General features: G+C 42.5%; 1 protein-coding gene across 3 annotated transcripts in view; it reads right to left on the bottom strand.

The window, feature by feature from the left end:
- LOC132832284 (tubulin polymerization-promoting protein) overlaps window positions 1-14767 on the bottom strand; it is a 30540-nt gene that overhangs the window by 11422 nt on the left and 4351 nt on the right. For 2 of the 3 annotated variants that reach the window (XM_060850161.1, XM_060850159.1), the window contains exon 2: window positions 3169-3493. In XM_060850161.1, coding sequence (XP_060706144.1) covers window positions 3169-3485 — 317 coding nt within the window. In that variant the 5' untranslated portion in view covers window positions 3486-3493. Of the gene's footprint in view, window positions 1-3168; window positions 3497-14767 lie in introns of all 3 variants that reach the window. The other variant, XM_060850160.1, reaches the window with a different exon arrangement.

Below are 14767 nucleotides of genomic sequence, written 5' to 3'. Positions count from 1 at the left end.
GCTGAAAAGGTGTTGCTGGAAAAGCGCAGCAGGTCAGGCAGCATCCAAGGAGCAGGAGAATCGACGTTTCGGGCATGAGCCCTTCTTCAGGAATGAGGAAGATGTGCCAAGCAGGCTAAGATAAAAGGTAGGGAGGAGGGACTTGGGAGAGGGGTGTTGGAAATGCGATAGGTGGAAAGAGGTTAAGGTGAGGGTGATGGGGGAGGGGCGTTGGAGGACCTATCACCCTCACCTCAACCTCCTTCCACCTATCGCATTTCCAATGCCCCCTCCCTCAAATCCCTCCTCCCTACCTTTTATCGTAGCCTGCTTGGCACACCCTCCTTATTCCTGAAGAAGGTGCCTATTTCTAAACATCTTTAAAGTGGTGGCCCTTCTTTAACGGCATTTATTGAGTGGACTCTGTTTGGGAAAAAAGAATTCCCTTTGGTATACCTTAGCTGGAATAGAAAACTAAAACACAGGGTACCATGTTATTGACTTTCTGTGTATTCCACTCAATAAACCAGGAGTTCCATTTACCTATCGAGTTTGACCATAGTTACAGGAGCTATATGCCTTCACATAGTGGATCCGTGTACAACTTTCTCTTTCCCAGTTCCATCCTCCTCCACTGTTCCAATGGAAACTCAGGAGAAGTGCCTCGTATTTTGATTACATTTTTACAACATTTCACTTTCAATAACATTGAGTTCAACAAATTTAGATTATAACCACTGCTCTCATTTAGAAGGGAAGGATGTAGGCTTCTTTCCCTGGCAGACAATAGTCAACTATTGATCCACAATATAATGGGATGAATTTTAATGACCTCCGCCTGACAAATTGAGAGCTGTGCAATAAAAACAGGTTAGTGACATAATATTCTAAAAACAAAACAGAATAAGTCTGCTCTGCCATTCAGTATATAGTCATAGAGATGGACAGAATGGAAACAGACCCTTCGGTCCAACCTGTCCACACCGACCAGATATCCCAACCCAATCTAGTCCCACTTGCCAGCACCCTGCCCATATCCCTCCAAACCCTTCCTATTCATATATCCATCCAAATGTCTCTTAAATTTAGATTAGATTACTTAGATTACTTACAGTGTGGAAACAGGCCCTTCGGCCCAACAAGTCCACACCGACCCGCCGAAGCGCAACCCACCCATACCCCAACATATACCCCTTACCTAACACTACGGGCAATTTAGCATGGCCAATTCACCTGACCCGCACATCTTTGGACTGTGGGAGGAAACCGGAGCACCCGGAGGAAACCCACGCAGACACGGGGAGAACGTGCAAACTCCACACAGTCAGTCGCCTGAGGCGGGAATTGAACCCAGGTCCCTGGCGCTGTGAGGCAGCAGTGCTAACCACTGTGCCACCGTGCCGCCCAAAAATGTTGCAACTGTACCAGCCTCCACCACTTCCTCTGGCAGCTCATTCCATACATGTACCACCCTCTGCGTGAAAAGTTGCCCCTTAGGTCTCTTTTATATCTTTTCCCTCTCACCCTAAATCTATGCCCTCTAGCTCTGGACTCCTCAACCCCAGCGAAAAGACTTTGTCTATTTTTCCTATCCACGCCCCCCATAATTTTGTAAACCTCCATAAAGGTCACCCCTCAGCCTCTGATGTTCCAGGGAAAACAGCCCCAGCCGATAGGAAAGAGACTAGAATTGCATGCAATATTCCAACAGTGGCCTAACAATGTCCTGTACAGCCACAATGTAACCTCCCAACTCCTGTACTCAATACTCTGACCAATAAAGGAAAGCATACCAAACGCCTTCTTCACTATCCTATCTACCTGTGACTTCACTTACAAAGAGATATGAACCTGCACTCCAAGGTCTCTTTGTTCAGCAACACTCCCTAGGACCTTACCATTAAGTGTATAAGTCCTGCTAAGATTTGCTTTCCCAAAATGCAGCACCTCGCATTTCTGAATTAAACTCCATCTGCCACTTCTCAGCCCATTGGCCCATCTGGACCAGATCCTGTTGTAATCTGAGGTAACCCTCTTCACTGTCCACTAAACCTCCAATTTTGGTGTCATCTGCAAACTTACTAACTGTACCTCTTATGCTGGCATCCAAATCATTTATGTAAATGATAAAAAGTAGAGGACCCAGCACCGATCCTTGTGGCACTCCACTGGTCACAGGCCTCCAGTCTGAAAGACAACCCTCCACCACCACCCACTGTCTTCTACTTTTGAGCCAGTTCTGTATCCAAATGGCTAGTTCTCCCTGTATTCCATGAGATCTAACCTTGCTAATCAGTCTTCTATGGGGAACGCCATATGGATCACATCTACTGCTCTGCCCTCATCAATCTTCTTTGTTACTTCTTCAAAAAACTCAATCATTATCAGAGTTGGTCATCAAACTCAACATCCTAATCTCTCCTACCCCACCAAGAACTCTTGATCCCTTTACCTACAAGAGCTAGATCTATCTCCTTCTTAAAAGCTCAATGTTTTGGCCATAGCAGCTTGCTGTGATGCGCAATCCACAGGTTCATCACACTCTGGGTAAAGAAATTTCTCATAAAGGTCTACCCCCCTTATCCTTAAACTGTGGTCCCTAGTTATGAAACACTTCCTGCCTGCTGCTGTTTTTAAATTTCAAAATATACTTTATTCATAAACATATCTCTACATAAATACATATTCACTAAAGCAGCTCAGTTCCTGTCTGCTGCTGTTATAATCTCCAGCCTGTATAAGACTAAACTCCATGGGTGGTGAAACCTGGGGCTCTGCTGTAACTTCAATCCTATTTCAGTCAATGAAATCAAGATGGCAGTTCATTTCTGGGTGGAAGGGAATTTACAATAGATAAAGGACATACTCGACTTTGGAAAACACAACAGCAAAATCCAACAATTTTAATACAAAGACACACCAGATCCTAAAAGAGAATATGAATTATCATATTATATTCTGTCCCATTCACTTCCTTTGGTAGTTCATATAAAAATCCTTTTAACAGATCATAACAATTTTAGTAACTCCTAAGTTCCATTGCTGTGATACATTAATTTATTGATAACATTAAAATATTTTGCCTAGCCAAAGAAAAAGATTACATCATGTGAGAACAATTGGAGATGAAAATGATAATTCAATGAAAGAACAGCTGCCCATTGACTGAACAGTAGATAAAGGACATACTTGACTTTGGAAAACACAATGTCAACATCGGTGATTGTCACATTCTTCCCGTCAATGATGTTGCAGTCTTTACACAGTTTTGACCAATTTTTGCCATTCATCTCTCTTCCTGTGGCTCTCGTGTCTCCATGAATAGCAAATTTTCTAAAGGCCTCTTCAAGGTCACTGAGCTCATCAAGTGTGGTAGCTCCCCCATTCGTGCCATTTGAATTGGACATGCGTCGTGTGGCTACTTTCTCCTGTATCCGGTCATTCTGAATCTTGGTGGAAAGTTGGTCCATATTGCCTCTTGCTGGTTTGGCTTTGCAGTCAGCCATTAACTCCACTGCTGGGAGAAATGATAGTATTTCATCAGAATGCACTTCAAAACATTAGGAGGCAGTACTTTTATTATGATCATAATGCATTCTAATTGTCACTAATACTGTCAGGCAATATTCTTTTACAAGGCATAAAAGATATTAAACTAAGTACATCATTGGGCTTCCTTTGACATTGCAATGCTGCAATAACAATTGTCTGTAACTTTGCCAATTTCTCTACACCAATCATCTTTTGTAGAGCATGCAGAGGGTTTCAGTACAAGCCTTTGTTTACACAGTGACAGATAGCATTTACGCTCCAGTTAAGAAACCGCACTGGCCAAACCTTATCCCCAATTAACAGTTTTCTTGTTATTTAACTCATAACTGATTGTACACAGTAAGGTTGCACAAATTAGTAATCTTGTACTCTACAATTCAACAATGACAGCGATTGTCACAAAAACATATTTTGGCACATTGAGCTTATGAAAGGTATGATATATCAAGTGTAGGCCTCACCTTGAAATGTTGGGATTGCTACTTTATATACAAACGCTAATAAACGCTTAGATTAGAGAAAGGGTTTGCACATTAGAACGTATTCGATCTCTAACCATGGAACCTTCCTATCTGTGAATGGCTCCAGTGATGAAAATGTAGTTGAATGTAAACTACATTAAAGCAAGTAGCAAGTGAAAGTTTAAAAATAACAATTCAATAAGATTTAAATATTCAAAGAGCAACACAACTTTCAGTCATTACAGCATGGAGTTCAGACACTAAACAGAACTGCATTTCTAATTCCTGTAATAATAAAGAACATCATTGAGATAGTTGAGTCTTCTCCAAAAGTTTCCACAGAGTATGGAGCCCTTAACCACTTCCACAGTGAAAGATGCCATGCTCCAGCAAGTCATATTGAAGGCGGCTCATTGGACCCAAAATCTTAACACTGCTTTCTCACCAGATCTGTGGAGTTTCCCCAGCAAATTCTATTTTTACTATATTGATACTTCCTTGTACCCTACTTCAACATCACCCGAAGTCACTGGCTGTTGCCAGGTTACAGCTGCACTCTGATCATGCACAGCATTTAACTCTTTATGTATGAAGATCGTGCATTATTAACAAGCTTCGTGCCCATGGGGTGAAGTCACCATTATAGGAAGGTTTTCCCCCTCATTTGCTGTGCCAGGCGAGTGGCCCAGGTTTAATCTCACCTGAGAGCAGCCAGCTCCATAATGACCAGGGATTAAAGCTGAGATCGCGTTGGGTCTATTTTCCTCAGTGCTCACACATATCAAAAACCATCCCATTCAATTGTAATGCTGCGCTGAGCGCCTGGGAGTTACGTGTATGTTACTCACAGCTTGGATTGACTTTAGAAAGCCAACCAGCTGCATAAAACTGAGTGAAAAATCTGCCACACATTAGTTTTCTGCAATTCTTAAAAAGTCAGATATAATATAAAAGCCACTGCATACAGAGGGTGGTAACACATTTAATACGTCACCCTAGATTTTTCTAAAGTTTTGTGCTTTTACAGAAGTTATATCGTGTTATAAAAATGCCACATTTTCGACTCAGTTATTTAATAGTTTTATTTCAGGATCACAGATTCATCCCATAGCTCGAGTCAGGCAGCTTGCGCCAGGTGAAGCTCAGTTTGTAGCACACTTTAAAGTTCTACTCAGGAGTCAAAAATCAAGGCTGTCCCTCCAATGAAACACTGTGGGAGTGGTGAACCGTCTTTCATCCAAGATATTAGACCAAGGTTGGGCTTGCCCTCTCTGATAGGTGTAAAAGATCCCATGACACCATTCTGAAACACAGGGGAGCTATTCCTGGAGTCCTGGACAATACTTACCTCATAGGCATCATCACCAAAACAGCTTATCTAGCCACCACCACATTAAATTGAAGGGTAGATATTACTGGAACTGGTAGAAAGCAAGCTTTTGTTTATTTCCTTGTTTCCTGCATGGTCTTCTAGGTAAAGCAACAAATGCTGAGCATGCTCTTGCAACTGTATTTGCTGTCTTGCTGTCAAGACAGACATTTCTGAAGATAACTTTACCTTCTTTTGAAGCAATATTAACAGAGTTATAATACCCACCCTCCTATATGTCTATGAGACACAGACCATCTATGCCAGAAAAAATAAGCAATTGAACAATTGAGATGCATTTGGAACATCTTGGGTAACACATGGGAGAACCATGTGGTCCACACTGCAGATTGTCATGGAGCAGGTAGGCCTAGAGTTGAAGCACTGAGCAGATCCCAGCTCAGATGGAGTGGGCATGTATTTTTGCATGACTGACAATAAAATCATGTATTCACAATTATCACTGGAGGAAGTAGGGGATATAGTCAGAATTAGGTGGTAGTTGTTATAGTATCACCTGTCTTCCTTAAGCTTAGGCTTGGACATAGGTCCCCAGGCACTTTTGTTCAACAGTCCATGATTTGTTGTAGGCCATACTCCCAATGTCACCAAGGGTATGGTTATTAGTAGGCTGCAGTTATAATGCAGGGAAACAGTTGGCTTGGATATACGAAACAGCAAATAGCACTGATATAATTGACCAGATCATTTATATCCATTGTTGATGGTTTAGGGGTAAACATCAAGACTCCTGGAGAACCCTTCTTTGAAAACTGCATGTCACCTTTGAGCAGTGAGCAGATAGGGACACTGTTTCATGTCACATCTGAAAGACAGTGCTTCCTACAGTACAGCACTCCCTCAGAATTGCCTTGGAGGATCAACCTATACTGTGAGTTGCTGCATTTCTCTTATCACCAGCTCTGATTCTTTGGTTGAGGATTTCAGTCATCTCAGTTGAAGAGTGTGCCATCTGGTCCAAATTTGGTAGACATCCCAACAACATATCAATCAAATTCCCAGAAAGCGTGACAGCAAAGAATATATTGATGAGCACAGACACCTCATTCGCACCACGTGTTACTTTAAATAGATCAGTGCATTCACCACAAGCAACATTGCTGACCATTGTGAATTTATTGCTTTATCAGGTCATCCAATCTTGTCTAAGATTTTCCACATGACCTCTCTGTTTAAATAACGCAGGTCAGAGTGAAACAATAAAGTCTTTTCTTAAATGGAACCTATTCATTAAAGTGTACAACAGTCAAAATGTTATTGATAACTACTATCCTACATTGCCAACAAAATTCTCCCAATAGCTCTCAAAATCGCAATTGACTTTTCAACTGAAAGACTTGCATTTATATAATGCACACAATAAAATACTGTTGGCATGCTGCCACTATTATAATACAGAGTTCAGTACGGTTTGTCAATTTCAATGAAGATGGGCCAAATGGCCTCATTCTGTGCTGTAACCATTCTATAATTTTATAATTTTGTGATTGTATTTCTATGGAGCATTCTAATAACACTGAATCCTATTTGTTGACAAGAGTTACCTTCTTTCTTCTTGACACACATTAAAATGTCTTCATCCATTCTGGGCCAGTACTTGGACATATTCGCAAAATCCTCCTAAATTCATGGTTTTCTTTCATTGTCCTTAAATTGTACATTTGAGATTTGTTCCCAAATACTATACAAATAAAGAATCCAATTTGTCCAAATTGCATAAAATTTTAGCCCCTCAACTGACTCCTCTGCTCCCATCAATAATTGTATATCCTTTTTGCACCCTCCTTGTTAACTCTTGAGATTTGGGAATCAGGCAAAAGGCAGTATTTATTAGTAGTACCTAGTTCTGTAGGTTTGCTATGACTCAGTGCTTTGCTAGTGCACTACAGAAGGCCGTTCAGAGTTGTGCGTGAAGTCACATAGGGACGGACCAGGTAAGAATGGCAGTTTCATTCCCGAAACTATATTCTTAGGTCATCATGGCAAGATTTGAACTATCAAACCTGGATCAATGGTCTCAGCTTCTTACTATTCCATTAATATTACCATTCCATTAAGGGTAATTGGAACAGACCTTGACCTTGGGTGTTGCTGTAAAACAGTTAGTACTGAGTTGGCAGCTTGAAATCTCAAGCAAGTGTTGCTTCCAATCAGAAAAGAGCTGTCATTGATTTTGTGTCAATTTTACACAGTCATAATCCACACCCATTATCTGTGCTCTGTAATATGCCATTTTGCGGTCTGTTTCTAGTACAGAAACTCCTTGGGAATATCTTTGCCCCCAGGCACTTGCTACTGTTTCTATTATGGGGTAGTTTCCACAGCACCAGAACCAGAAAAGAAAATTACAGATGTGTCATTGTATTTGTCTGTTGGTCCTTTCCCCATTGGCTGGGACAATCTCTGTGCATGCCAGAATGTGGAAAACAGCAGCCTATTGAGGGTTGGGTTGCACAACTTGCTTGAAAAGCACTGAAATAATTTCCATTTATTTTATTACATTTCTTGCCAATTTCACACAGTTGAACTGGGTAAAAACCAGTAGAACTGCAGCTGCTGGCAATCATAAACAGAAACTGCTGGAAAAGAACATTTTTTTCCCCACATACAGTTCAACTCAGATACTCAAGAGGGAATTGGATATTTTGGGGGTAGTGATGGTGTGCAGGAATATGGGGGAAAAAGCAGGAGATTGGGTCCAGATTAGAGGGAGCTGGTGCAAGCACAATGGGCACCTTCTGCACCATCATAATTGTGAAGCCCATGGGGTGATGGATGAACAGGACCTAGTCAACAGCACTGGAAAAGCACAGCAGGTCAGGCAGCATCCAAGGAGCAGGACAGTCCACATTTCAGGCATAAACCCTCCTGTTTCTCGGATACTGCCTGACCTGTTGTACTTTTTCCAGCACCGCACTTTTCGACTCCGATCTCCAACATCTGCAGTCCTCACTTGCTCCTGAATAAGACCTAGTTAGGATGTAGGAAGCATAAACTTGAATGGACTCAACTTTAGAATCATCATAAAATCCCTACAATGTGGAGGCAGGCCATTCGGCCTATCATTTCTTCACCGACCCTCCAAAGAGCATCGCACTCAGACCCACCCTATCCATGCAACTCTACATGTCCCATGACCAATCCACCAACCCTGCACATCTTTGGATCGTGGGAAGAAACCAGAGCACCCAACGGAAACCCAAGCAGACTTGGGGAGAATGTGCAAACTCGACACAGTCACCAGAGGCTGGAATTGAACCTGGGTCCCTGGCTCTGTGAAGCAGCAGTGCTAACCACTGAGCCATTGTGCTGCCTCGAAGGTGGAAGTGGGAGACCAGTTAAAGGTTAAGGAGTTATGCAAGCAGCTTTGAAATCATGTCAACTGCAATGGACATGAAAACCAGAAGAGAAGTACAACCCATAGACTGTTTGGTGAAGAGCACCAAATCACATCATTAACCATTGTGTCCACTCATCACCTTTCAATCAGAAATGCAATTCAAAGGTAAATGCATAGTCTACATAGTCTCAGAGGACCCCAAGGCTGATCTCTCCTTAGATCATCTTTCATTTGACTGCAGGATCACCATACTTCGGGTAAGGGGAGAGATCAAGAAAGAGGGACTTTTGTAGCAGTGTGGGAACTGAACCCACGCTGTTAGCTTCACAAACCAGCCATTCAGCCAACTGAGCTAACTGGTCCCCACCTAATCACATTGCGGTGCAGTGCACCATTTGGAACTAAAGTTAATGCTTTGGACAACACTGGATGAAGGACACTTAAGTACATTGCTAGAATGCCAACAGTATCTTATATTAAGTTTCTACAACTGTAAAAAAAAAGTCCCACAGTAACATGAGAGCTCCAGCCAATTTGAGGCCACAATACCTACTATTCATGGGAGTGCTTAAGCTTCTTTTTGATACTGTCATCATTTGGAATAGATTATTGAAACATTCAGTGAGAGCGGACCCTCTACTGTCCTTTCCCAGAAAACACAACAAGTTCTTCAGTACAAATAACACTATCAGTCACAGTAGGCTTACATCTAGTTAATTGGAAGTATGGCCTATCATAATCCCCTAGTTCTTGTTTCAATGCTTGGGGATCAAGAAGGAATTTCCCAGCTTTAGTTTTCGGAATTGGCAGACTCTGTTGATCCAATGGTCTTTCTCTGACATTGCTGTTTTGTGTAGGGAAGTGGTGAAAGTGTTTGGGTAATATTTATAAATAAGTAGTTGAATGTAATGGAAATTAAGCGTTTTTCTAGATGGATGAGTAAGATGGCCTTCCTCATTGGTATCTGTAGAGTCAGAGTTGTACAGAATGGAAAAAAACTCTTCAGTCCAACTCATCCTAAATTAATCTAGTCCCATTTGCCAACATTTGGCCATTTCCCTCTAAATCCTTCCTATTCACATACCCATCCAAAATTCTTTTAAATGTTATAATTGTACCTTCCTCCACCAATTCTTCTGGCAACTTATTCCACACACACCACCTTTTGCTTGAAAATGTTGCCCCATATGTCCCTTCTATATCTTTCCCGTCTCAGCTTAAACCAATGCCCTCTTCTTCTGATCTGAATTTATGTTTGACAGTGGAGGACCCCACAACTGACCTCAGCAAACAAGACTGAGGCCAAATAAGGCAAGATTTCTGACTGCTAATGCATGATCTATCCTGGAAAATCCAGATCACTCATTCAGAACATGTACTTGGGCAAGGGATGCCAGAGAACTGTGGGACTGTACCTCAGAAGTCAGTGCCTTTAGGAGATGAAATCAGAAACTGGCAATGAAGGTGCAGGCTGGACATTGAAGCAAGAAGAAGCTTAACTTAGAATTTACTGCACAGAAATCTTTAACAGTCAAGCTAGCAATATTGGACTGAATCAGTGCAGGAACCCAGTGACATGGTGAAGGTAATTAGTGCACATTCTAAACATTTTCTCGAGTCCAATTTCCCATTACAGATTGAACCATCAGATTCAAGTATCTTTTAGAACTGTATGAAGTAAATAAATTACCATACTTCATGAATTCTGGCTCATGGAGAAGGAGGGAAATAGGAGTTGGTTTATTTTAAATTCATAATATTTAGAGGGAATGTTACATCTGGATTCCTTTACAACATCAAACCGTCACAAAGAATTACCAGTATCAAAAACTAATTCCCAGTCATTTCTGAGTATTTGTTTTTGAACAATGATCACCAAATGACAGCGGGACAGTACTATTGGATGTGGTACAGAATGACTTGTCACTAAGGAACAGCCCAGCTATCTACAAACGTTAACTATCAAGCTCAAGAACATCTCTAAGGCAGCTTTCACTATCAATGCCAAAGCTCACCATTTAAATCTACAATATTATAGGAGACAAAGATACATGGAAACTAAACACATACTGCAAGTTAAGACACATTTTTGCAATACTTTAATATTTTCTTTTAACCAAATTAAAAATGTAAATTAAAAAGGTTAATAACATCCATCAAAATCTTTTACTTCAAACCAAAGGAATCTAAATTTACTATCACTGTAACTAAGACCCGCTTTCATTTGCCAATCATTACGCCAGCTCCCAACAGCTTTTAAGGAACTTGCCAACTTCGTCCTTCATCTTCCACATGCTACCAATCATCCCCCATACCCCCTCAGATCACCCACACCATCCCGTCATACCTCAAAACCTATTTCTACATAGATGATTCTACATGTACTCCAAATCACCCTATGCCACCTTTATGCCCTACCTGCTAGCTCAAATCATTCATGCCAACCCATGGCACTGTCCCCTGGAAGTAACAGCCAAGAGGGCTCACTTGCCTGTGGCAAGACAATCTTGGGCATGCCAGGGTCAACAAAATTCCCCTTAGGTCACCCAATCAACCTCAAGAGCCAATAACTCCATAGTAAAGTAGGCTCCGTCCATGCCAGCTGCAGAGTTAGATCTGCACTGAAACACTGTGGCCCTTTCCCTTGAGCAAGCAAACCAGATAGCCCCAGACAAGAACTGCCCTGACTGGTGGCTGCACATCTCTCTGACCCCATTAGCCCTACTCACCGGTTGCTTTGTAGCCATAGGACAGACTTCATATAGCCATGTGACCCAGACTTCAGACCGCAGAGGCTGAGAACATGCCAACTGGGTGCCTGCCCTAATTTACAGTATCGGGATCCCCTGCCTGACAGGCTTCACCATGGAAATCATGGATACGCAATAGAGTGTGCTTGTTGTGTAAGCGTCTGGCACATGGTGAAATTGAATATGGCACATTGCTGTACAGCAAGATGTATGCACTCTTCACTGAGGACTACTGACCAGCAAAGCAAGCGACCAGCTGTGTGACTGCGCTAATCAGCAATGCAAGCAGTGAGCTGGAAGCCTATCCCTCCACAGAAAATGTCCCTGCTGCAGCCTTACAATGCAGGTCACCAGTGCACCCTGTACTGCAACTCTGTGCTTCAAATATCAGATGCCAGTGTCCATGGATGAGCTGGTGGCTGAAGATCAAACCCCCAGATGCTGTTTGGTGCTGAACAACATGGAGGTTTCATCATAAACACTGACAAACTGAAGTCACCAGGTACCCCCTCTAACTTCCACATCAAGGTTTCTCAATGTCGACCTCGTCTGGTGCTTTTGGTGAGGTAAGAGGCTACATATTAATGTGATACATTAGCTACTAATCGTTTCACAAACTATAATCCCCTTCAGTTGACAACTTGCCATAGCCCTGTGAGAAACATTAGGGGTGGCATGGTGACTCAGCAGTTAGCACTGCTGCCTCACAGCACCAGGGATCTGGGTTCGATTCCTGCCTCGGGCGACTGTGTGTGGAGTTTGCACATTTTCCCTGTGTCTGTATAGGTTTCCTCAGGGTGCTCCGGTTTCCTCCCACTGTCCAAAGATGTGCAGGTGAATTGGCCATGCTAAATTGCCCACAGTGTTAGGTGCATTAGTCAGGAGTAAATATAAGGTAGAGGAATGGGTCTGGGTGGGTTGCTCTTCGGAGGGTCGGTATGGACTGGTTGGGTGAAATGGCCTGTTGCCATACTGTAGGGAATCTAATCTAAACACGTCCTACTGCTTAGCAAGAGTATAAAGGATAGAGCAGAATGCTCCCAACACAGAACAGCCTTGCCTGGCACCTTGTTTGATTCGCCATGAATCTTGCCATTGGCGACATAGCTCAGACCCCTATAAGAATCTGTCCTGTGTTTCTTAAAACGGTGACCACCTGTCAAAAAAGTGTCATTGCCAGAGAAGCACTGGGATGCCTTGAGGTAGTGAAAGGTTTACACTGGTCCCTTTTCTTAATGAATCTGCATGGAGTTGGCTCAAATGCAACAGAACAAGTTGGCCACTTGCTATTTTTAGCTGTGAAGTATTCACCATTAATCAATCCCCACCATTCCGAAGAGCAAAACAACCAGAATATGAGAATTCTGAAATCTCTTACTGGACCACAGCGACTGCTGTAACTTACCTTCTAATGGACAACAACAAAGGCTAGAATCACAATATCACCTTTAATTCAGTAAAACAGTCCAGTCACAAATAAGAGCGATACCAAAGCTAAGTTTGGCACAGCTATATGAAACAGTGGCATATGAGGGCAGGAGAGAAACTTGATCAAAGAGGTTTTGAGGAGTATCTTAAAGGTTGAGAAAGGTTAGTGAGGCAGAAAGGTCCAGGAAGCGAATCACTGAGAAGAGACAGTTAAGACATGGTTACTATGGTGGACAATGAAATCAGGGTTGTGCAGCATGCAGGAATTGGAAGGAATACAGAGATGTCAAGGGTTTAGAGTTGTAAAGGGAGTTACATGGATAAGATGGGGTGAATTCATGAGTTTCGGTGAAATTTTTAAACGGAAGCATTGTCACACCTAGGATCAGTGTAGGCTGGCAAGCAGAAACATAATGACTGCAAAGGACATAGTAAGAATTAGGACAGAATCTCTTGGATAATTTCCAGTTGAGGGGCACTGGAAGTTAGGAGAGTTGCCCTATCGGGACAGCATTGTAATTGTAGGGCTTAAAAGTCACAAAAGCAGTGAATGGGGTTTGAGCATCAGAATTGAAATGGAGATGGAATTTGACCACTTTGGTTAAGGAGCAGATGTATAGTGGGAAGTATATCTCAGTTTTTAGTACCATTACACAGTTACAAACAAACAAAATCCACTTCAGCCTCAGAAAAATCGACAGTGGGGGAGATGGAGCTAATGGGAAAAGAACAGGTTTTGCGGTGAAAACTAAAGACAATCGTTTTATTTAACTGGACAAATGGACTGCTTATGTAATAGGTGGTACTGTCAAGCAATTTGACTAGATAGAGACAATGCAGCAATTGACTGACAAAGTTCTGAGTGAAGCCAAGAGTCATCAATTCAAATGTGGAATATGGAATCATTTTTGGATGATGTCTGCCAGGGCCAACATGTGTTGGGAAAAAGGAGGTCAAGGATAGGTGCTTAGAAGATTCCAGAGGTAATGAGCATGGGAAAAGATATCTCTGTGGATCATTTTCTGTTACAATTAGATCAACATCAAACCACACACTGGCAATCCCACTGAACCACAGAGGAGACCGATTGAAAGATGATTATGTAAAAGACTGAAAAAAAAACAAGAAGGATGGGCAGGTTTATTTTATCATGGTCACACCAGTGCCATTTATGAGCTTTATTCAAGGTGTTTCAGAACTATAGTGGAACCGGGTTGGAGAGATTCAGCTCTGCAATTGTGGTAAAAATTGTGGCACTGCTTTGGCATGTAACAACAAATTAAAGTGATTCAGAAAATAAAAGGAGCTTGGAAATGAGGCAGTAGTTTACAAAGACAACAAGAGTAAAAAGTCAGGTCTGCAGATGCTGGAGATCAGAGCTGAAAATGTGTTGCTGGTTAAAGCACAGCAGGTTAGGCAGCATCCAAGGAACAGGAAATTTGACGTTTCGGGCCAGAGCCGTTCATCAGGAATGAGGAGAGTGTGCCAGGCAGGCTAAGATAAAAGGTAGGGAGGAGGGACTTGGGGGACGGGCGATGGAGACGTGATAGGTGGAAGGAGGTCAAGGTGAGGGTGATAGGCCGGAGTGGGGTGGGGGCGGAGAGGTCAGGAAGATTGCAGGTTAGGAGGGCGGTGCTGAGTTGAGGGAACCAACTGAGACAAGGTGGGGGGGAAGGGGAAATCAGGAAACTGGAGAAATCTGAGTTCATTCCTTGTGGTTGGAGGGTTCCCAGGCAGAAGATGAGGCGCTCTTCCTCCAACCGTCGTGTTGTTATGTTCTGCCGATGGAGGAGTCCAAGGACCTGCATGTCCTCGGTGGAGTGGGAGGTAGAGTTAAAGTGTTGAGCCACGGGGTGGTTGGGTTGGT

The sequence above is a fragment of the Hemiscyllium ocellatum genome, chromosome 34, assembly GCF_020745735.1.
Source record: "Hemiscyllium ocellatum isolate sHemOce1 chromosome 34, sHemOce1.pat.X.cur, whole genome shotgun sequence".
NCBI lineage: Eukaryota > Metazoa > Chordata > Chondrichthyes > Orectolobiformes > Hemiscylliidae > Hemiscyllium > Hemiscyllium ocellatum.
Note: the sequence above shows the minus strand (reverse complement) of the source record. Positions and strands in the feature narration are given on the sequence as shown.